Source organism: Opisthocomus hoazin, chromosome 10 (genome assembly GCF_030867145.1).
Source record: "Opisthocomus hoazin isolate bOpiHoa1 chromosome 10, bOpiHoa1.hap1, whole genome shotgun sequence".
In the NCBI taxonomy this organism is placed as follows: Eukaryota; Metazoa; Chordata; class Aves; order Opisthocomiformes; family Opisthocomidae; genus Opisthocomus; species Opisthocomus hoazin.
The window spans coordinates 17,132,436-17,154,898 of NC_134423.1; the positions used below are offsets into that span (position 1 = coordinate 17,132,436).

At 36.5% G+C, this 22,463-nt stretch overlaps 1 protein-coding gene across 8 annotated transcripts in view; it reads right to left on the minus strand.

The window, feature by feature from the left end:
• Positions 1-22,463, minus strand: part of CGNL1 (cingulin like 1) — a 62,806-nt gene that overhangs the window by 21,563 nt on the left and 18,780 nt on the right. For all 8 annotated transcript variants that reach the window (XM_075431801.1, XM_075431800.1, XM_075431799.1 and 5 more), the window contains exons 3-10: positions 22,178-22,272; positions 21,138-21,231; positions 19,982-20,083; positions 19,103-19,251; positions 18,497-18,632; positions 17,501-17,713; positions 2,593-2,799; positions 2,173-2,277 (exon numbers count right to left, since the gene is read on the minus strand). In XM_075431801.1, the coding sequence (XP_075287916.1) occupies positions 2,173-2,277; positions 2,593-2,799; positions 17,501-17,713; positions 18,497-18,632; positions 19,103-19,251; positions 19,982-20,083; positions 21,138-21,231; positions 22,178-22,272 (1,101 nt within the window). The remainder of the gene's footprint in view (positions 1-2,172; positions 2,278-2,592; positions 2,800-17,500; positions 17,714-18,496; positions 18,633-19,102; positions 19,252-19,981; positions 20,084-21,137; positions 21,232-22,177; positions 22,273-22,463) is intronic.

The window sequence follows — 22,463 nt, forward strand, 5'->3', positions numbered from 1 at the left end:
ACTTGGCTGCCCATCCGCAAAGAAAATATTCTCAGGTTGAATTTAGAAAAAAGCATTAAGACAAATTGTCTATAATAATTAAGTGTATTCCAGCTTTAACTTTTCCGAGTAGAAATGCGGAATGGAGGAGGTATACATTTGGCTATGTTTATAGCAACTATTACAATTCTGTTCATATTGTCATTGTCTTTCTTATGCTAGTCCACCATTAAAAGTAATTTGTGTTACGTAAAAAGCAAGATGTGCCAGTCAGGAATTAAGTTTCCTCTGTGACAAGCATTAATACTGTGCCAAAGTTTGTTGTCTAAATTGCCAAAGGCAACACAAGGCCAAATAAGCCTACTGCACAATATTCTTCATTAAAACAAGCAAAAACCTAGAGACAGAAAGGCTGAGAAAGGCTAAACACAAGCGACTGCTGATCACATCCTGAAGTCCACTAGTGCTCATATCCGGTGGACAAGAAGAGTGTAGAATGAGAAATCAGACATGAGCTGTGAATAAAATGACAAGACAGACTTCTATCTGTCACCTTCCCCAGATTTCTTTAATCTGGACAGCCAGCCTGGAGGCACCATTACTTGGCATGATGGCGTAAAGGATGCGTAAACAGAAAAGAACACGCTTTTCAAGCACCTTGACCCAAAGCTAATCAAGATGCAGGAGATGTATAGGTGCATTGACTCCTGTTGTGCAGGAAGGTCAAGCCAGACTATGACAGAAGAGAGTTCTTGGAGAACAGTGCTAAAAATGCAACTCAATGATAAGCAATGGGCCATCTATCGTGACTGTGCAGACTATCAGCAACACATAGAAGCAAATATGGAGAATCAGTGAGGTAGAACAGATAAACAGATTTAAGAAGAAAAAAAAATAACCACAACCAACCAAAAGCCTCAGATGAAACACTTACTGATGTAGTTACAAGGAACATCAGCTTAAAAACATCTTTTTGTAGAAACAAAACTTCCTTACCCATATTATTAAACCCTTATATTCTTGCAGCATGTTCCATTTTAAACAGATAGCAGTATTTTCTTCTTCTTGTTTTTTTTTTTTCTTTTTATCACAATTAACTGACCCAAGAGAACATGCTGGTTAATAAATCTACCCTTGGTTTATAAACCACCTATAGACAAGTTTCATTTTCAGATTTTCAGCACAGTAATGTAAAATTTGTGTTGAAGACAACAATGGAAAACATCTGTTCATTTTAAAAAGGGTTGCTAGGAAGGTATATGTATCTCACTTTTGAGTCTGACTTGTCTGATAGAATCACTTAAAAACTTTGCTTCTAAAAGCAAAACTAAGACAATTCTAAACTATCCGATACTGTAGCAATAGATGCTTCTTTGGTACATGCCAAAGGTGAATTACAAAGAGGAAAGATTAGGTTTGTAACTTTTTCAGATACAGAATATGATGTCAACAAGAAAAGTTTTAGGATTTATACACATTCCTCTCCTTACTAAACTGATCTGAATTTTCATTCCATCTTTACTCATACGCAATATTGCCAATATCCCTCTCCACTCTGAAGTAGATGCATTCTCCACACAATTAATTTCTGGGATAATCTGGGAGAAACCTTATCCTTTCCTGGACATTGAGCAGAGTAAGGAGCAAGGTGAAAAGAGGACTTCATACAGAATTTCAGAAGCTGCAAGCCTTAGTGATATGCATTAAATTTCCCTGGGTTTCTGATGAAATATACTAGTTCCATGCAATATTTGCAAATAAGACAAGTTCATAAAAAATAAAAAGATAAGCCAATTTCCTGATATTTTTCTACTATCAATATTTTTATTCATATCTAAGTACAGCTTTTTATTCTTTTACATGTAAATACCTACACAGAACCAGAATTGAATGATCATTCAAAATAATAAAATAGGTTTATAAAACCTTAGGAAGTTTATTTTGTGATTCATCTCCCTGAAATTTTGCTCAATCCATGGAAGTTAAAAAAAAAAAAATCTTAGCAAGAAAATAATTTTAATAATTTTAATTAGATGATGCTACACTTCCAGGAAACATTCAAAGCTTGCAGTGAGGTCTGGACTTTAAAACAAAGTGTACTTCAAAAAGAACGAGATGTTACTCTGCAGAAAGCAATGGTGACTCACATAAACAATTTAAAATTTAAATATTCCAAACTGCTCTTGTTCTTACCTGCATATCTTCTACTTGGCTTTCCAAAGACCTTTTTAACACCACCAATTCTTCTGCCTCCTTTTCAGCACATTTCAGAGCTTCTTCTAATTGTTGCTTCTCTTCCTGCAATGATAGGATTTGATACATTAGAAATAGCTGTACGGCCCTTAATCTGACAAGTAAACTGGGCTATAAAGTATGTTCACTCTGGCCCATCACTGATCTCCCCAGTTCCAAGCTGTGACTTGCTTTTACACTGGTTTTCACGGGGGAAATCTTTCCTATACATGTCAGTAAACTGCATCTTACTTGAAAACCTGCTGGTTTTGCTTAACCTTCCCAATGACATTGCCCATGCTCCTTGACAGTTTTTGTTCTACACTGTATCCTTTGCAAACAGGAAGGAGCCTACTTCAAGAGTTTGTTTTCTTAACTTACCTCATATATCTTTATTTTTTCCTTCGCTGAATTTTCTTCTCCTTTCATATTATCAATCTGTTCGTGCAACTCTTCAATTTTACTCTCTCGCTCATCAACTGTTGTCTTCAGCTGTTCGTTTTCCTCAGTCAGTTTTTTGACTTGATTTTCTACACTATTTCGCACCTCTTGTGCAGCATTTCTTTCACTGACAAGAACAGCAGCAGTCTAGGGAAAACAAATTATGTCATGTTTAAAAAAAAATGATGCTGTTTTCCAACAGAAAATGCACATGGCACCACAGTAAATATAGGTAGAATAAAACATTAAAATGTCAACAAAGAATTTAACTTTAAGTCTGTATGCACTGCACATGTATTTTTATTATTCATATTACTGTGGGAGAACACACAAGGAGTTGTTTGTTTTTTTTTTCTCAGGCATACCTACGTGCTAAAGTAACCTAACAACACCTGAACAGTCTCATGCCTCCTATCACATATTTTCACCATGACATCTTCCTCTATAGCCCTAAAATATTTTTATTATCACATCCCATTGTTAGGTAATTCCAAGTAATCAAAAAAACTTAACAGACATCAAAAGCCATATGGACCTTTAAGGAAGAACATATTGATGAAGAGCATCTGCCACAGCAATACACAATTTAGGTAGTCTCATCCCACTGCTTATTCCAAGCACTAACATATAGCACTCTACATCCACACAACTATCTGTGGGGCTGCACGGTAAATCAACCTAGGGAACAGGATCAACTGTAATATATACACACATATGTAAAGAGATCCTGACGCTAAAAAAAACAAAAGAACCAAAACCAAAAAAAGGGGGCGGGGGTGTGTGTAACTGGAAAAAAGCCCCGATCCATTTCAAAACATGGTCCCACAAAGTGCTGTGTCAGCACAGAAGAGCAGACGGTGAGCAGGCAATAGAGACTGGAAGTACCTTACAGTGGTACTGGTGCAGCTCCACCTGCATATCATGCAGCCCACACGTGGGGCTGTACTTACTCAGCAGAAGTTCTGCTTGGTTTTCAGTTCCTGCCTGAGGATGGAAGGAGTTCAGCTACTGAGTTAAACTTCTACTTAAAAAGATACACTTCGTATTTTTTCAGAAACTCAAATCAATATATGGCACAAAGACAAATTATAATAAACTACTCATCACAATTTATCATGTGATGATAGATTTTTTTTTTTTTTAGCAGGGTAACTGGCTGCAGCATGTGTAACTTTTCCGAGCTAATCATCACCTTAGTCTCACCACTTACCCTCTCTAAAACACCCTACCATTTATTGTGGAAACCATGAGCGGATGTCTCTATGTTGTTACACTATCTGTATTGTTATACTATAACAGAGACCAAATATGTACTTGTAAACATTTAATTCTGTGGAGTAAAGAGCTGGAAGGATTTAATCTTTGCTTTTCATTGACTTGTCAGTGAGAATCCCCTCCAAAAAACATAATCTGAGGTATAATTTGTTGTTCTTGCTCTTAGGCATTCAGGACCTAACACAAAGCAATACTCTGCACAAAGATCTGGCTCTCACATATAGGCCCACCGCCTTCTACACTAAGACCTTGAACAACAGTAAGAACACCAGAACAGACACACGAGTCATTCCAGACCAGTGTTCTCTCCAGTGGTGACAGCTGGTGTTTATGGGCAAAGAGGAAGAACTACCGGACGAGCCTTTCCCCATTACACACTCCGAGCTCTCACTGTTCTCCCTCCATGAATGTATCACCCATTAGTTCCTCTAACCCTTTTTGAATCCATTTATACCTTTGGCCTCTACTTTATCTGGTGACAATAGGTAATTACACACTCATTACTGAATCATAATGTTTTTGCATGTGAAATTGTGTTTATCTGGCTGAAAACAAAAGAATCCTATAGACCAGTTTGGTAATCAATATTTTGTGAAATATTTCATGAAAGCACGAAAATCACTTTTCAGTTATGCTGTTTTTGATTGTAGCTCCCAATTTTCTCCTCCCCAACCCAAAAGGAATAAGCAAAGTTATATAACAGGGTGTTTACAAAGTGCACCCTCACTAGATTGTTTTCTAGTAAGCAACAGCTTTAAAATCATGCAAATGAGCTTGATAAAGCGGTAACTCAGAAAACACTCAGACTGTCTACAAGGTCAATGAATTTATACAAAAACTGGCAGCATAAGTAGGCTGACAAGTTCTGGTCTTTTGAAAATACTGAAAAAACTTGTTCTTCTAAGTACACATCTAGTTAAAAGCTCTGAAATGAATCTCGGTTGATGCTTTAAGTTCTCACATACTGAAATTTCAACAGCATTTATATATTACTTCAATTGTTGCTTTTTGCATACAGCAAAGTTTTACTAATTAGCAAGCAGTCCACCAGTGGCTCCTTTTTGTCTCATTTCCCCTTTCTGGAGCCGAGTGAAAGCAGCTGAGGCATGCTGGGGAGTTCAGGGAAAGGAATGTTGATTTGTCTGTTCTTTTTCATCCAACCGTCTACACAGGGCTGCACTGTAAGCAAGGACTGCAGCAGACCCATACTGTACCTGAAGATTCCACAACCTCATCTACCATGGTTTTCTCGACTTTCCCAACACAGGAAGCATTATGTACTTAGAAGTACACTCACACAAAAGCAAACAACCAAATAAAACCCCCAGATCTACATACAGAAATATACACATAAATACATACATACTAACAAGTTCAAAATTAAGTTCAACCTACACTGATGCAGTCATATCTAGAGATCTGCTCCAGGCTGTGTTTTGCTGTATGTATCTTAGGATACAGTTTAATTTTAGTGTGGCTGGAACAGAACAGGTATTCTCTCCCCTTTTTCACTATGTATTTCAGTAAGTTAGCAAGATGCTAGGTGCATAAGTGTAAAAGATAGGGAAGTATAAAGGGAAAGTCACAAGCATAATCTTTATTAACCTAATTTAAAGTCTTGGAAATAAACTGGTTATATGCATAAAACCTGCCTAAAGTTCCAGCTGCCTGAGTGACCAGGACTTAACAAGCAGATCACAGCAGGTCTCTGATGACCTTGGCATCATTACAAAAGTTACACCTTCACATGAATGAACTGTTCCCACACAAATACAATTTAGATGTTCTTTGCGTAGAAAATGCACACATAGCATCAGTTCTCCAAAAGAGTCAAATTCCACAGCTGGGTTTAGCTAGATAAAAAGCCTATACTCTTTTATCCCCAGTGTAATGGGAATTGCATGCAGAGCTCTTCATTGGCATAAATGAAGCTTCTGAATTACAATAGCTTTGGCCAATACATGTCATAACCTGTAGCATATTGCCACAGAAATGTAGGGTATCAAAAAACTCTGCGCCTCTTCCCTTCTCCTATTCTCCACCGCTAGTCTTCTCTGGCACCCCATGTTACCTTCTGCCTCCCCTCCAGCTCTTATCTTGGGAAGACAGGTGAACATGATAGAAAAGAGTCCAGGTGTCATTAGAAAGGATATGCAAAGTAAACAAGCACTGAAATGTAGTTTTGATAGACCTCGTAGCAACATCATTAAGGGAGAACCCAGTGGAGAGAGATCCCTATCAATATATTGAACAGTTACACAAGGTTCAGGTCAGCAGCCATCTAATCCTACACGGACACTGCTGAAGCAGAAATAGATTGTTGTGTCCTTTGACTACGGAACCCAACCACAAAGGCAGTGCACTCAACCAGACCCAAGCAACCAGAAGGCAGTATTACTCACGTAGGGACCCTAAGTTAAATTTACCACTCTGTCACTAGAGATGGCGCACTACATTCTGCATAAAATTCCCCTAATAAACCATGCCAGTAGAAGATACGAAAACCACCACAGTGAAATTACAGAGAAATTACTCTGTATGTTGATAAATTCTGAATGCCAATTATTGCACTTCATAGGCTAAAACTGAAAGCGGCAACAGCACAGACAGTTTAAACTGTACAACAGATGCTATCTGCCAACAGCCAGTGGTAATCCTATTCTCTTTGGTTCTGTCTACATGAGCAAGAAGGCACAGCATTCATTCAAAATTCACTGACTGGCTCACACATTCAAAAAAAGGAGTTGAAAGCTGTTTGCAAAAGCAATGAATTAGAGTGGGCTAGGATGATGAAGATGAAAGCAGAAGGAAATACACTATAGGGCTAGTAAGTACAAATGAAGAAAAAAGCCACACAGGGAAAACTCATGTCCAGATTGCATTGTGGATCCATATCCTTCAGTCCACACGTGACTTATGTTTAATGGTGCTGTACATGAACAGTGTGAGCTAACAAAAGGTAAAGTGTGACGACACTACATCAGTTAATGACTCCTGTTGGTACTCATTCATAAACCCTTAACATTGCTACATTTAGTATTTGGGGATGTTGGTAAAATTTTGGCAATCATTTTAACTAAGTTTATATAAATTTAACCCATGGTAACAGAAATGGGTAAAGGTCACAAAGTAATGATTTAAGCTGAATATGAAACATTAACAAACACGCTGTTAATATAACATTGTCTTTAGTTCACAGAATGGTAGATCAGCCTCTTCAGAGGGTTGAAATGAGATTATGTACATAAACACATACAGAGCACATAACAGATAAAACCGGTTAAACAAGATTTTTGAAGGCAAAAGCTGGAATGAAACACTGTATATTCAGACATTTGTCATACAAAAACCAAAATGAAACAAACAACAAAAGACTCCAAAACCCCCCAAAAATGTGTGTGTGTGTGTAAAATCTATTCAGCATTGAAGTGGGCTCTTTGGATCTTAAAATTAACATATCTCAATTCCAAGACTGCAGTTTCTTCCCTGTGATATATAAAACATGGTTATTTCTTTTCACTCCCACTTGCTAGTTGTGGCAGTATGCTTTAGTAAACCAACTTTTTACTATATTATATTATGAAATTATATTTATGTAAGGCAAAAACCCTATAGCATTTTCCTTGTTATGTTTGTTTGCCTCCATTTGCTTTGTCTTTCCTTCCAGTCTGTCTGTCCTCACTGTCTTCTAGAGCATTCAGTGCCTTTTATTCCTTACACTTAGCCTCTTTCACGGTCATATTTCCATCTCTTCAATCTCTGAAGGAGTAACACCTTTCTCTTAATACCCACATCCTTGCAGACTTCTTAAACACACTCATACCTTCTTCTAATTTATTATTTTTGAATACATGAGATATTTTATTATGCTTTCTGAAATTTGATAATGTTTAAACTCATGATTTAAGACTGAGCAAGCCTTATCAGTAGACTTTAGGTAAAAGACGACAGAAATGGGTTGCAAATTTCTGAAAAAAAAGCTGAAAAAAGAAACCTGTCTAGAAGGAAGAAAACATAGCTGTAATGATGAGGTCCCTGTGACTATTTGAAGATAAGCTGCTGCATTCTGACACTGTCATTGTGCCACACTGCAAATGCAATAACTTTACTTCTCAGCCCAGCAGTGGACTCAAACCACCACGAATAAAACAAGTTATCAAATCCTAAAAGAAAGGTCCACTTCAGAGTATCAGTTTCTGACCACAGAAAGAGATCATACAAGGAGGAAAATAATCGATGGTGGTCAATAATCACTGAAATTTTTTAACAGTTCTCATACATTTTAATTCTGAAGCTTAAAGGATTAGTCAATCAACTTGAGAACAAGTCAAGAGTATATAGTGAAAGAGGATATTGCTGCAGAAATAAAGGAGTGCTGCAGAAATGAGTAAGGGAGTAAGAGAAGGGACAGTTTCACAGCTAAGGTACCCAAATACAGCCCCAGAGAATGTGGACTCTATTCTTGTCTCTGTCAAAGAGCTCCTGATGCAAGCCACTCAACCAAGACCTTCCAGAGGCGATCAATAAATGCATGCCCCTTAACTTCCTTGGTGCTTGACTTAAGACACTAGGGTCTGGTTTCCAAAGGCTTGAGTACACAGCTGCAACTGAAGTCAACAAAAATTGTACCCTGAACACGTCAAGGACTATATAATGGTGAACATTATGTTAACCTAGGCACCTCAATTTGAACATGCACAACTAATGGATCCTTTTGACAGTAATCTCTCCACCTCTTACCCTTCCATATTTAATATGGGAAATAACATTACTCATGAGCTTGCAGCTAAGAAATGGAATTAAAATTTGTGAAATAATCAATATAATTCTTTCTTCAGAAGAAGTTTTTAATAGTACGTACTGAGTGCAGGAACAGACCATAGCCAGAAAAACATTCATAAATGAAATATTCTAACATTGTGTTTAAGTGAGTACAAAGCTACTTTTAACTCACAACAGATGGATGAGAAGAAAGTGAGAGAATGCATCCACACATATACGTGTGTACTATTTGATTTATAAAGTACATCTGACGTACAAAGTTTTACCTAGCACAGGTCTGCTTATCTGAGCTCACATAGTCACAGCTGCTGGACTTCATACGCGTGCGGCATTTAGTTTACAGCTTTAGGCTCAAGGAAGTTACTCTCTACACGGGAACTTTAGTAGTGAAATTCATTTCCCTCACTTCTCATCCTTCCCCTTCAGGTGTTTTGCCTAACAAGAAATGAATCCAGTAAAGTTTGGGTTTCTGTCCTTGCATATAGTTGTATATGTGTCCAGAAATATTAAAATTAGTCAATACCAAGTTTAAATAAAGCAATAAATATTGTTCCAACTCCTTTGTTGCAGAAGTCTTCGTAAAGCAAATATATTGATATACTATCCTACTCTCAACTTTGGTGCAAGCAGTAAACAGATTTAAAGAACTGGAGATGAAACTCAGTTAGTACAATAGGCATCAGAATCCTTCACACCACCCATTATCATGTAAACCCAAAGAAACTGGACAGAACACATACACAAGGTCTTTGAGATGCAAATGAAATATTCTGTTTCAACTTGAATACAGCAAAAACCTCTGGGATAGGAATGCAGAAAATGTTCTGTGTCTCCACACCTCTTTTTTACAACACCCTCAACATTGGCAAACACACAAGCGTGGTTGTGTAACTGATCATTAGAAAATGGTTTTGGCTGACTTCAGTGTTTCAGCTGGTGAAATTCCGCTTTGGCAGCAACTGCACAGTACCGGACCTTTAGTCCTTTTACAAAATATAGGAAGAGCTAAAGTGAGGGAAAGCTATCTTATTCACAGCTTATTAGAACTGTTAAATTTTGGCTAGATTCAATGTTTATTAGGCACAACTCAGCCAATTTTTCTAAAAACCTTTACATTTCCTTTCAGAATCAAATTCACCTGAGTAAAACTGAATTCAAGCAATTAACTGTTCGTTCTTTAATTGTCATATTTGAGGCACAAATCTAAAGAATAAATCTCTATTCAAAATGAGCTAGACCACAAACAGATGTTTTTTTAATGGAAGTAAAAGACTTTCAAATTCTTTCACTTTCCATATTCATACTTGTGGAATCAAAGTAAATGACATGATAATCTTTCAAAACCTTCTGGAAAAAAGGGAACGTGTGTGGCTGCTCACTTCGTTTGTGGTGTGGAATGCTTAAGATACCAAGGAAGATACTGTCTGCTGAAACCAACTCTAAAGTTTCACGGGCCACCTTTCTAGGTTGATGCTGGACTAGTAGTTTAACTTCTTGAACTACATGTAAAAAGTTTCATGTGGCTTCAGGGATTCAGATCTACCCAGCTCCTTCAGATGCTCCTGAATGGGCAGCAGTGATGGACATATCAAATGCATTTCTACTGTCTTTTGCTCTCCTTTTTGTAGATAAAAAAATCGAATTTAAATAAAACAACTAGACATTGATTTCCCTAGGTAACATACAAGTAATTTCCAAAGCAAGAAAAAAATCAAAACCAACATACACCCAAAGACTGACACCCAAGGAAAAAAGACAAACATATTAAGTCTCAACACAGGGACAGCCCTTTAATTGTAATCCTTATTAGCTGTTCTGTGAAGAGAGCTTCTGAAATCAGTAATATCCAGGTATAGTCACCTAGCTTTTAAAGCTCATGAATGCATATAACAGGTCTTTACTTCTGTTTGCAGCTCTGTTTGCATTTCCGGTATTTTTCCCCACTGCGTACCTTCAGGCAATTCTTCTAACCTCAGACACTATTTCTTAAAGCAGTTGGAAGGCCTGGGATGAACAACACATTAACACTGGATAGCATGGATAATAAAATCTCATACCTCTAAAAAAGGAATGCAAAAACTCCCTAAAAGCAAAATGGAGTGTTAGGCTACCACAGCCCTCTACCCCTCCCCACTCTCCCCCCAACACACCAAACAAAAACCCCCAAGCTTCTGGGAAAGAAACTAAATGGCCTAAATGGCTTCACTGCTTTTCTACCTTACACTAATTATATTAATTCTTCCCATCATCTCAAAATGAGCCCTAGCCTACTTTAACACATGGCTGTGCCTTTGGAAGTTAATTATCATTAGTCACCTATTAATAGGGTCAGTGTGGTTTTATTTCTTAGTGAGGTACACTGCAAACAACCTGAATCCTCAGCTGATTATTCAAGTAAGCAAATGCACAAATTTACAAGTAAGTCAGACTGTCTTTCTTCCATTTCAGCTAGAACCATTCTATTAACTGATTAAAAATTATTCACGTGACAGTTCAGAGACAAGACTTGTTTTCTTGCAAGGCCATTTGCATTGATCTAAACAGTATCATATCCTCAATATTATTTCCAAAACTATTTACGTTTTCATTTACGAAGATGTAATGAAAGATTTTAATACCTACATCTTAAAATTGAGAATGCACCCCTTTCTTTTTTTACACAGAGCACATTAAACAAAATTTTCCAATACAGGCATGACCTACCATTTACACAGTTATAAAATCCAGAGCCAGGAAAGTATTAATCTCTCAAGCAGTAGCTATATCAATATCATATTATCCTCCTAGCTGTGTATCATGACATACTCAGTCTGGTTCATACTAACAGTTTTTTCAAGGTCAGAAGTTGTTGCACAGACTACAGTAAATTATTAACTAGTCCTGTGTTCACATTGTACCCTACTGAATCGACTTACACAGTCAAACACTTCACACACACACACAGACAAATATGCACTTTCACAGGACAAACCACCTGAACAAACATACACCGTCTTCTGTTGATCAGGATTAGAGATCCTCCTAATGCACAGGCTCTTGCCAACTTTCTGAAACAAAAAAAATCCACACAACCAAGCAACCTCCCTTCCCAAGGGAGATCAGCTGAAATAGTCCTGGCTGAGTAAGGTTCACTGTGGTGAAATGACCATTACAGATAAAACAGATTTTTTCTTTTGTCTCTTGTTTAGATGTGGTCCAATCCAACTGAAATAGAACTTTGCAGGACAGTTTTGCTCAGAGGCTTTCTTGACTCTACATACAGTATAAAAAAATCACTCAGTGATAGTTTCATGGTACTGTCTGCATCCAAACAAACACACATCCCCACTAAATAAATGGAGGAGTAAATTGCATGGAAATGAAAGACCAAAGGAGCTGGAACTTAGAAAGTCTGCTTTAGCACCACAGTCACCAAGTTACATCTTCAGTGTGCTTTAGAGGCATGTTTATTATTCTTGTTGACAACACAGCCAATATTCCATAATTTGTTTGGCATTTCATTTAACAGGTGCATAAAAACACACATAGCAAATAACTTCCTTTCTATGCACAGAACAGACACTTAGAGCAAAACAAATCAAATCTGTCTCCCAGATTTTCCATATACAGTTCCCAAATCCATGTTTCCAATAATGATCCCCATCTAAGGAGTGCCTCCACCCATTCTTCCATCATCATGCTTCTGTCTGTGCACCCTCCCTGTCTTTCCCCCACTCCATCTGTTTTTGTAGGACCACACTGGAAATCAATCAAAAATATACCAGGCTTTTAGAGGGCTGGTAAAGGGACGCAGAAAATGAAGGGGAGGGGTGGGGGGCAGGTCATGAAAGAGGAAACATTGACTTGGACCAGTCACTCCATTATTCTTTGACTCTGTATACAGTTTAGATCAGTTACCAAGTGGCTTCTACCATTGAAACAAACAAACAAAAAAGTGTTATTTCAACATGGCAAAGGCTGCCTCAGGCAAGCAGAAGACAGAAAAAACTCAACAGTGGCATTTGACATCCTGGTTCATTGTCTCTAGATCTCTTCCAATTGTTGTGTATCTTGATGTGAACAGACTAGGCTCAGACACAGCATTCAGGATGCACACTGAGATGAGTTATGGATGTATGTATACAATGGTATAATTATGTTCTTATGCCCAAATAATTCCTATCATATAATTTGTTTCTTTTACTGCTGTCAAGATCATGTTTCTATAGAGCTATTTATTATAACCCCGAGATTTCACCTTAGAGTGGCACAAGTTAGTTGGAATCCTATTGGTTTTTTCAATATACATTATTCTACAGCTATAGAAATTAGTCTATCACTTTATGCACCAAAGTGTCTCTGCGATGCTCCACAATCAGTTATGTCTTCACTTTATAACTTGAGTAACCATTGTTTGGTGTTTGTACAGCATTATTCCAAAACAGGTTCTCAGAGTATACTATATTTAGTTATGTTTCATTTGACATTTAAACGATATCGTGAGACCCCACCTGGAGTACTGCGTCCCGCTCTGGAGCCCCCAACATAAGAAGGACATGGATGTGTTGGAGTGGGTCCAGAGGAGGGCCACAAAGATGATCAGAGGGCTGGAACACCTCTCCTATGAGGACAGGCTAAGAGAGTTGGGGCTGTTCAGCCTGGAGAAGAGAAGACTCCAGGGTGACCTCAGAGCAGCCTGCCAGTACCTCAAGGGGCCTACAGGAAGCATGGAGAGGGACTTTTCACAAGGGTGTTGAGTGATAGGACAAGGGGGAATGGCTGTAAACTAAAAGAGGGCAGATTTAATTAGATATTAGGAAGAAATTCTTCATCATGAGGGTGGTGAAACACTGGCACAGATTGCCCAGAGAAGCTGTGGATGCCCCCTCCGTGGAAGTGTTCAAGGCCAGGCTGAATGGAGCTCTGAGCAACCTGGTCGAGTGGAAGATGCCTCTGGTCACGGCAGGGGGGTTGGAACCAGATGATCTTTAAGGTCCCTTCCGACCCTTACCATTCTATGATAAATATGCCAAGCCATTTCTACAAGAAAGGCATACACAATATGTATCAGTATAATTTACAATGCTTAAGCTAGTTTTTGTTAAGCTTCTGCTGTATGTGGGAGATTTTCAATAGCTTTGAAGAAGAAATATCATATGATCAGGTTAGGTAGAAAAAGATACAATATTCACTTTCATTTCAAAGTTCTTTACAGCTCTGTGCTGGATTCACCTAAATTCACAACACTTTCATACAGATGGAGAAAAAAGAAAAACCAACACTCAAGCTTCTTCTCATCTAAAACGCTCAAAATGTTACACTAGTTTCTTGTTTTAAAGCAGTACACTTTTAGTTCATAATATGCAGAAGGCAACCACTGTCTTTCGCTGTTCCTACCACCTGGTCTGGTAAAATCTCTTCTCCTCTTTAATCATATCCCATGTCTTAACATACGTTAACAGTTAAAGCTCACAACCACTAGCTTCACTGCATTCCTAAATGTGTTGATAAATGAATCGGCTTCTAAACTCTGAGTGTCTGTTTTATCATTTTGAGGACAAGATCAGAAGTATGATGAACCCTGAATAAATCAGTCAATGCCAGGCTTAGATAAGCCTCTTCATAATGTGATGATTACAGCTTTTTCTGAACAACATAATTTGTGCAGACTGCTTCTCAAAACAGACGTAAATTTGACAGTGCTGTGGAGTTTGCAACTCCACTCTTGAGCTGATACAATTTCAATGGAATTTGAACAGTACTGGTTGCAATTTGCTACAACCTTTTACCTACAGTATTACATTCCAAAAACTATTTCCAAGTTTTACTGAAACAGTGGCACTTCATCTAAAGTGACAGAACATTCATGGTTAAGTAGTACAATTCTGGTCTGTTGTGCTGTAGGGTCAGATTAAAGAATGTACATTTTTGCACTACACTGAAACCAGGAGATGATTCAAATTCATCTCCGCTCTAGCATTTGTGGTGATAGAAAAATCCATTTTTAATTAGAAAGATGTTAATATTTTTATTTTTTACTAAATTAAAAGTACTCAGCCCACAGAGGTATGTTATGGAAGAGTAAAACTTTCACTATTGTTAAATGGAAATAGTGTGGTCTCAGTCTTAATAAACAAGCAATGAAATTAAAAAAAAAAAAAAATCACAGCCATCTCAAGACCACCACAAGCAAAAGACAATATAAAAATGAGTTAAAAAGGTAAACTGTAGCCAAGAAAATTAATATCTTAATATCTGTGGCTTTATATAACAATATTAAAAAAAAAAACCAACCTCAAATTCCAACCTATCATCACATCAGTGAGAACGAGAACAGAATCGCACATGATAAATAACCCTGCTCTGTTCTCCTATCAGATAACCTTGAGTATGTTTCTAACGTGATTTCAAAACAGATCTATGTGGCATTCTAAGCACACAGACTAAATGCACTGTACACTACTTGCCAACCTATCTATCTGATGTCTCCAGCATCTGAAAAGTTCTGTTGACTTAACACTGGCACAAAAATTACTTCCTTTCTCTCTGCAAAAACTTCCTTTTTGGCTTAATACATATCACAAAACACCTTTATTCAGTGTACCAATTTGGATGACATAGAAGCAATGTACGAACTACCAACCTTGTACATACAAACTCCAATATAGCCTGATGTATCAAACATCAGTATTGATATTTTCTGTATGACAAACCATTGTTATAGCATTTACACATCTGTATTCCTCATTAAATACAACAGAACGGTCCTCTCCACTAATCTTTGATGTAAATTTCTTGTATCCCACCATCCAATATAAATCTTTCCAGCTTGCAATAATATATATACATATAAAAAAAAATAATTTAACAGGTCAAGCATCTTGATAATTTTCACACAGACTGTTGGGTATTCCAGATTAATTGTAAGACCAATAACTAACACCATATGTAAGATCACAGCAGATCACTCATCTAACTCCCTGCAGAGACTGGTTATACTTTCCTGATAGATGATGTACCAAACTCAACAACTAATCTCAGCCAGCAGGCATAGAAATAATGCTGGGCTTCAAAAATCATTATGGCTACTAACATTAGTGAGATTAAAAAACAAAAAAAACACCTTCCAATTAAGTGTGATAAAAGTTTTCGTTAAAATAAAATAAACAAAAATCACTTGAAGTAGAATTGGAAGAGCAGAACTGGTGATTAGAGCAACATTAATTAATTAAATTTCACTTCTGAACATCTTATTAAATTTACTATTAGATAATGTCATGCAAGTAAATAAATGCTATTTATAACTATCTCTAAGCCATAGCCACCCAGTCATAGAGCCATTTCCCAGACTGTGTTATTGTTATGCCAAACAGACTACTCTTTCATTTCTTGTCAGTTGTAATTACTATTCCATAATTGAAATACAGTAAATTACTATGCAGTAACTTTGAAAGATGGTTCACTGAGGTTAAGCTGTCACTACAATTACTGTGTAATAAAAAATGATAATTTAAATGTTCTACTTCTCTCAAAGAAAAAAATTAATGCAGTTCAAGCAGCTCAGATGAGTCAAATATCTTCATGATGATGTAAACAAAGAGAAACAACACATTTAAGCAAAGCCAAACAATCTCAAGTAGAAGTCCTACGCTGGATAAACAAATCAGTGCATATAAACTTTTCTAACCACGGCAGAAAGTTGCACATTTAAAAACAATCCTGTAAAAGATCAGAATTTATCAGAATTCAGTCATACAGTATCTATCCAGCATCTTCTATATGTGCTCCTATTTTTCTCATAAAGCATATAAAGCTTTGGAAACGTCTTTCAACTTTCTAGCTCAATTTTAACTCAGTTGTATATTATGTTTTCAGCCATGACTAGCACGATAACTGCAACTCACCTAACTCCAATGAGGTGTGGGTAAAAGATATAAATTGGCATAGCAATTTCTAAGCATAAAACTGGGCCTAGAATTTTGACTTACACTGGTCAAGCAGTTTGCCTTTAGAAATTTTCTCCAATATTTGATGGAAATAAAATGTCTCTGCAAACATAACTTCACAAAGGACATCTTTTGGAAAACACTAACAGATATGCACATCGGAAAACTGTTCCTGTTCTCCCCCTGACAAAGACTTCCTGCTGATACCAGAAGAGGCAATTCCTTCAGTTCTGTTTTCCTCCTGTTTGCTTCCAGACACCCACTCCCTGTGGTTTCCCTTGTGCTGACACTCATTTAACCACTCAGTAAACAAGACAAGCTTAATAAATTAAAAAAAAAAAAACACCACACAAAAAAACCCACAAACCCCCTAGTACTAAGTAGTTCAAGGGACAAGGTGGGACAACGTAACCAGGGAACAGGACATGACACAAGCAGCTGATGACAGAACAGCAGGCTGCAAAGAACTGCAGAAAACTGCTAGAAGCTCCAAAACTGAAATTTCAACAGCATAACTGGCAAAGCACACTGGCACTCTTCAGGGCATCCTCAAGGTTTCAGTGATTCCATTTAACCCAAGACAAGCAAATGGTACACCCATCTATTCTCTCTCAAAGTTTGCAATGAAGTAAACACAGTAAATAACAGCTTGAAGAAAGGGTCACAACTTCAGCTGTGACAAACAATCAAAAGATTATATAAGTGTATGAAATAAAACTTAGCAGCCACAGCAAAGAATCTCCTAGCCCAAATCTTTACCTATTTATTTTGCTAAGAAAATGTTAGTACTGAAAATATCTAGTATGGGACATCTGTAAGAGGTACGATTTTTCGCTGCAGAGATTAATTGTAATCACTTATTTCACCTCTGTTGCTTTCTCCAGGCTCTGCTGTAGATTGAGCAATTCTTTATTGTGCTGCTCTTTAAGTTTATCCATCTCCATGTCATGGCTAGATACTTCTTCTTTTAGTGCTCCTTTTAAAGCTGTAAGCTCTCTCTCTCTCTTTCTCAAAATCTCTTCTTGTTGATCTTTTGCTATTAATACTTCCTGCAGATCCTGCTTCATTTGCATCAGTTCCTGAAGAACAAAATTAAACACAACTGCATGACAAATAGCTCCAATGGATGTTCTGTTTGTGTTTCAGAGAAGGAAACCATCTAAGTATAAGCTCCCCAAGGCCAACCTGACTTTGTATGATGTATTTTTTTGCAGGTTTTACAGTAAGCTAAAAATTTACTAAACCCTAAGACTATTAGAAGCATAACACATAGCTGATGTTTTATATAATGGGCCAAAATATCTGATGGTGCAAAACTATGAAAATACTTTGATGGTGTATGCTATGCTGCCTGTGAATGAAGCAGGAGTCAAACTAAGGCTGCAATTTAAGAACTTCCTCACTACTACCTTCTACAGCAAAGAGGTAGATAAGAACTGAGAAAAATGTTTGTTTCCCACACTGCAAGAGAAGTGAACCCAATGACCATTCCTTGTTGTCTTTTCTGCTGGAAAGAATAAAAAAAAAATGCTTCCGAGAGTGCTGAAGACAAAACAATCTGACTGTTAAAACTGACTGAGATCATTATCTGGTAATAGTGGATAACTCAGCTTTCCCTCAACCATTATATTATTTGTTCTCCTATTCTATAAAACAATGATACTTCTACTTTGTATTCCTTTTAGGTGTTAATGTAGTTATTATAATATGCTTTCCTAAGGCCACCTAATAATGGTATATTGTTTTGAATTGATAGAATTGGAAAAGCTAAGGCACGCATTTCTTCTACCTGTATCTTGGTTCCCACTTTTTATGCAATTCTTTTTATTTTTTCATCCTCCTTCTGGCACTTTATAACTAACCTCAATCAGAATCTCTTTCTCCCCTTCATCAGTATGTTTTGCATTATCCAGTTCATCATGCATCTCAGAGAGCTGGTCTTGAAGATCTCTGATCTCAGTCTGGTGTTGCTCCTGTTCCATTTTCACTTCAAAAAGCCTCATCAGGAAAAAAAGTCAGACAGGATTTTTTAATTTGTAGAAATAACAATTTGTTCTTTCAAGTACTGAAAAGATACAAGTATCTATTCCCATGTTCCCCACAAGGCACTGGGATATAATGAGGTAGAAAAATTGAATGTCAGAGGGGTAAAAATGAGAACTCTTATAAGTAGATATTTAAGTGGAAAGTTGTACTTTATTTCAAACCTGGTACTATATTCTTGACTAAAGCACTCAAGTGATACCATATTTTAAAGACGAGGAACTCGACTGTAAATTCAGCAATCTTTCTTTTCCTTCCAGATATTCTAAAAACCTGCCATTTTCAAATGGTGGAAACATTTCCTACAACAACAAACGTCACTGTCTGATTCCATTAACATATTCTGAAGACACAGGCACTTTTAATCTAAAAGGTTTAAGAAAAGGTACAAATTCCAACAAACAACTTTTCTAGAGTTAACTCACTCCTCTAGGTTTTGCCTGAGTTCCTTCTCACTTTCTTCTAGCTGCTTTTTTAAGACTTCTTTTTCACATATACTTTCATCGAGTTGCAACTGAAGATCTTCCAGGCTTGCTCGTGTAGCATCTCTCTCTTCTTTGGCATTTTGCTGATTCTGAATTTTGTACAGCAAAAGTTAAGCAAGATAACAGACTGAGCATAAATAAATTAAAGGCTCTTATTTATTATATAAAATAAGCCACTTCAAGACTTTGATATTTTTCACTTGCAGAACTGCTTATTTATTTATGAATTTATGAACATAGCTTGGAGTATTTATTGAAAAGCAGTGCTTTGTGTGTTTTAATTCTTATTAGAAATGTGAGAAGTGAAGTCTCCTCTAACTATCTAATGAGTTTCAAGTATACTGATTCTTATCACAGACTCAAAATGGAAACCAAAAGAAGCCAAGCTGTCCTTCTCGGGTCTTCAGAGCATCGCTGTACTTAACTACTCTGAATTCAGCACTGCAAAAATAATGCTGTAATTAACAAACAGGAGCTAATGAGTAATACAGTTTGTCTCTCACTCCACATCTGTCTCACTGCAGTCACCAAATTAACATTTGCCTCTGCAGATATCTAAGAAATTTTATGTGCATGCCTCTGACATTTTTATTCACTGCTCCAAACTCCTTCTCAAATATTAATAAGGGATTGCTTAAAAAGCATATGCTATGCTATGAGCAACAATACGTAAAATAAAAAGTATTCTGTAAAAGCACAAGTGTATCTAGATTAAAAAGCATATGAAGCAAAAAAAGATTCAGCTGGTTGATAAGTTGTCACTTACTTAAAAAAGTATATTTGAAAAGTCAAATGCTTTATAACAACAAAGTCCCGTACCCTAATTTCTAGATCCAGTTTTTTCTCTAATTCTTCCACTTTCCTTTCAAGTTCTGCTTTTTGTTCCACCAATGCTTTTACTTCAGCTGAAGAATCTGAAACCTGTAATTAGAGGTGTTTATTCCCACAAAGTGAAGACGCTCTTTCACAATTCTTTTTTTTTTAAATCTAAAGTAAAGCTATAAGCAAGGCTAATAAAGTGTAGCATCAACTGCCTTGAGCTCACCAGAGACTCTTCATGTGTCAAACCAAGCTAGTATTTTCAAAGCAACCATAATTTCATTTTCATAAAACTTCTTGGTAATTACTCAAGGCATGTTGCCAATAATACAGAAAATATATAAAACTAAACAAAAATTCAAATTAGGCAACGTATGAATTAAATCACAAGTACTTGCAGCCAAATTTGACTGAGATATCACCAATTACACAAAACGGACATCAAAGGGATTCATGCTCGTATGTCAAGACAGATTTTCAAACCCTGGTTTTTGGTAATTTTTTAAGATGTGTTTTATATTTTCACTTTGACTAATTATAGCCCAGAATAATCATCAAAAGTAAGCATTTAATCCTTCTTATGCCATCACTGCAACCACTGGGCATTTCTTCACTTTGCTTCAGAACTGAAGAAACAGTGCACCACGAAGGAGAAAACAAAAACTTTTCAGTAGGCAGATTGTCAAATGCTATTACTGTAATATCACTTTTAAACAATATGCTAGATTATTGCTTTTCAAAAGTACAAATTAAAATACTCTCCTCACATATATTTACATAACTGTAATGAGAAGTTGCTTCACCATTATTTTTTTAAAGCTATGTAGTTAGCTTTTTCTTCGATTCAACAACCTTTTGATGTTCATGTGAAGTCTGCACCTCTCTCCTTCTTCAATGTAGAAGCAAAATGTAGAAGCTGTCATGGTAGACTCCTTTACATCCTTTTTTAATTGGTAACAAAAAGATTTCCCATAAGCCACCTCAGTGCATGATTAAAATTAAGCTATACTACTGGTGCTGTGAAATTTACCGGTATCACTACTGAGGGACTACAAAAATAGTCTCACCGAAGTCAGTGAAGGGATTCAAATTTTCAAACCCCTCTTTGAACACTATCACTATTACACAAGCCAAAGCAACTTAAAAAATTGTTTACCTGTGTCTTTCCAGCCGCTCTTGACTTCAAAGTCTGAATTTTCTCAAAAACTAAGTTGACTTTCCTCTTTGTCGCATCATCATTATCAGCACTTCTAAAACAGACAGTACAAGTTAGCAACAATAAGATCAAAGGTACTATTCTGTTAACATCAAAACAAATTCAGAGTGTTCAAACCATTGAAAATCACCACTACAAAAAAAAAAAAAAATCTATGAACAAGTCTGAAATTACCTTAACTATGATTTCATTAAACCTTTTAAAGAGTGAGTGTTAAAAATTTATATTTCAAATGTTTTCTAAAAAAAAAAGAAAAAAAAAAATTTAAAAAAAAAAAAAAAATCACTGAACTCTAACTGCCACTCTCTTCTACACGGCCAGCTGTAGAAAGACAAGTATTCAGCACGTATACTATTCAAACATACTGAAAATGAGAAGTAATTAGTATTAGATTTTTATGTCCTGACTACCGCACCATAAAATAACATTTCAACAGCTCCCAGAACCTGCTATATTGGGAATGCACTTAAATTTAAGTGCATCATGTATATTTTAATTAATTTCTCTTTCCTTCATCTTTCAATAAGTTATCATTAGAAAATTCAAAGTAAAAGGGTTACAGGTGGACAAAGGATTAAATGCACAAGAGAGCTTCTGTCAAACCTTGAGATGACACCTTTTTGTTGTTGTTTAAAAAATCCACAAGCTTAAACTGCCATGAGGTATGATCTGAATTCTTCATGAACCTCCGTATCACATGAAGTTTAACTCCACAAGTATTTTAAAAGATAAAACATATTCTGATTCACAAATGCCAAGAACATTTACTCAAATCCTGTATAATACCTTATGTGTCCTGATTGCCTGGGTATTCTGAGATCCTATAATGTCTTCCAGGACACAACTGAGATACAGAATTATGAAACAGACATTTCATTTAGTTATGGCTTTGATTTTACAGTTTCACATTTTAAATGTAATAGAAAGTAAACACTGAGAAAATACAATCTCCTTTCTGAAAGTTAACTATGTTGACTAACCCTTCCTTAAGGTAATTGTAAAGTATCTGTTTAGCAGTCTCTTCATTCGTTTGCTGTGCAAGATCTTGCTGCCCTTTTAAGAGATCAGGAGTTGCCTGAAAGGACAAGATAAAACGTCAAAAAATATAATGCTATGAGGGTTGTATATATAACCTGTACAATTTTAGTTGTCCATTCTATTCTATTATGAAAAAATTTATGTATTGTGGACCTAAACTTCACAAAGATCCACTGGAATTTTGGCTTAGTGCAAGAAGAAAGCATAATCCACACCAAAAGAAAAAAA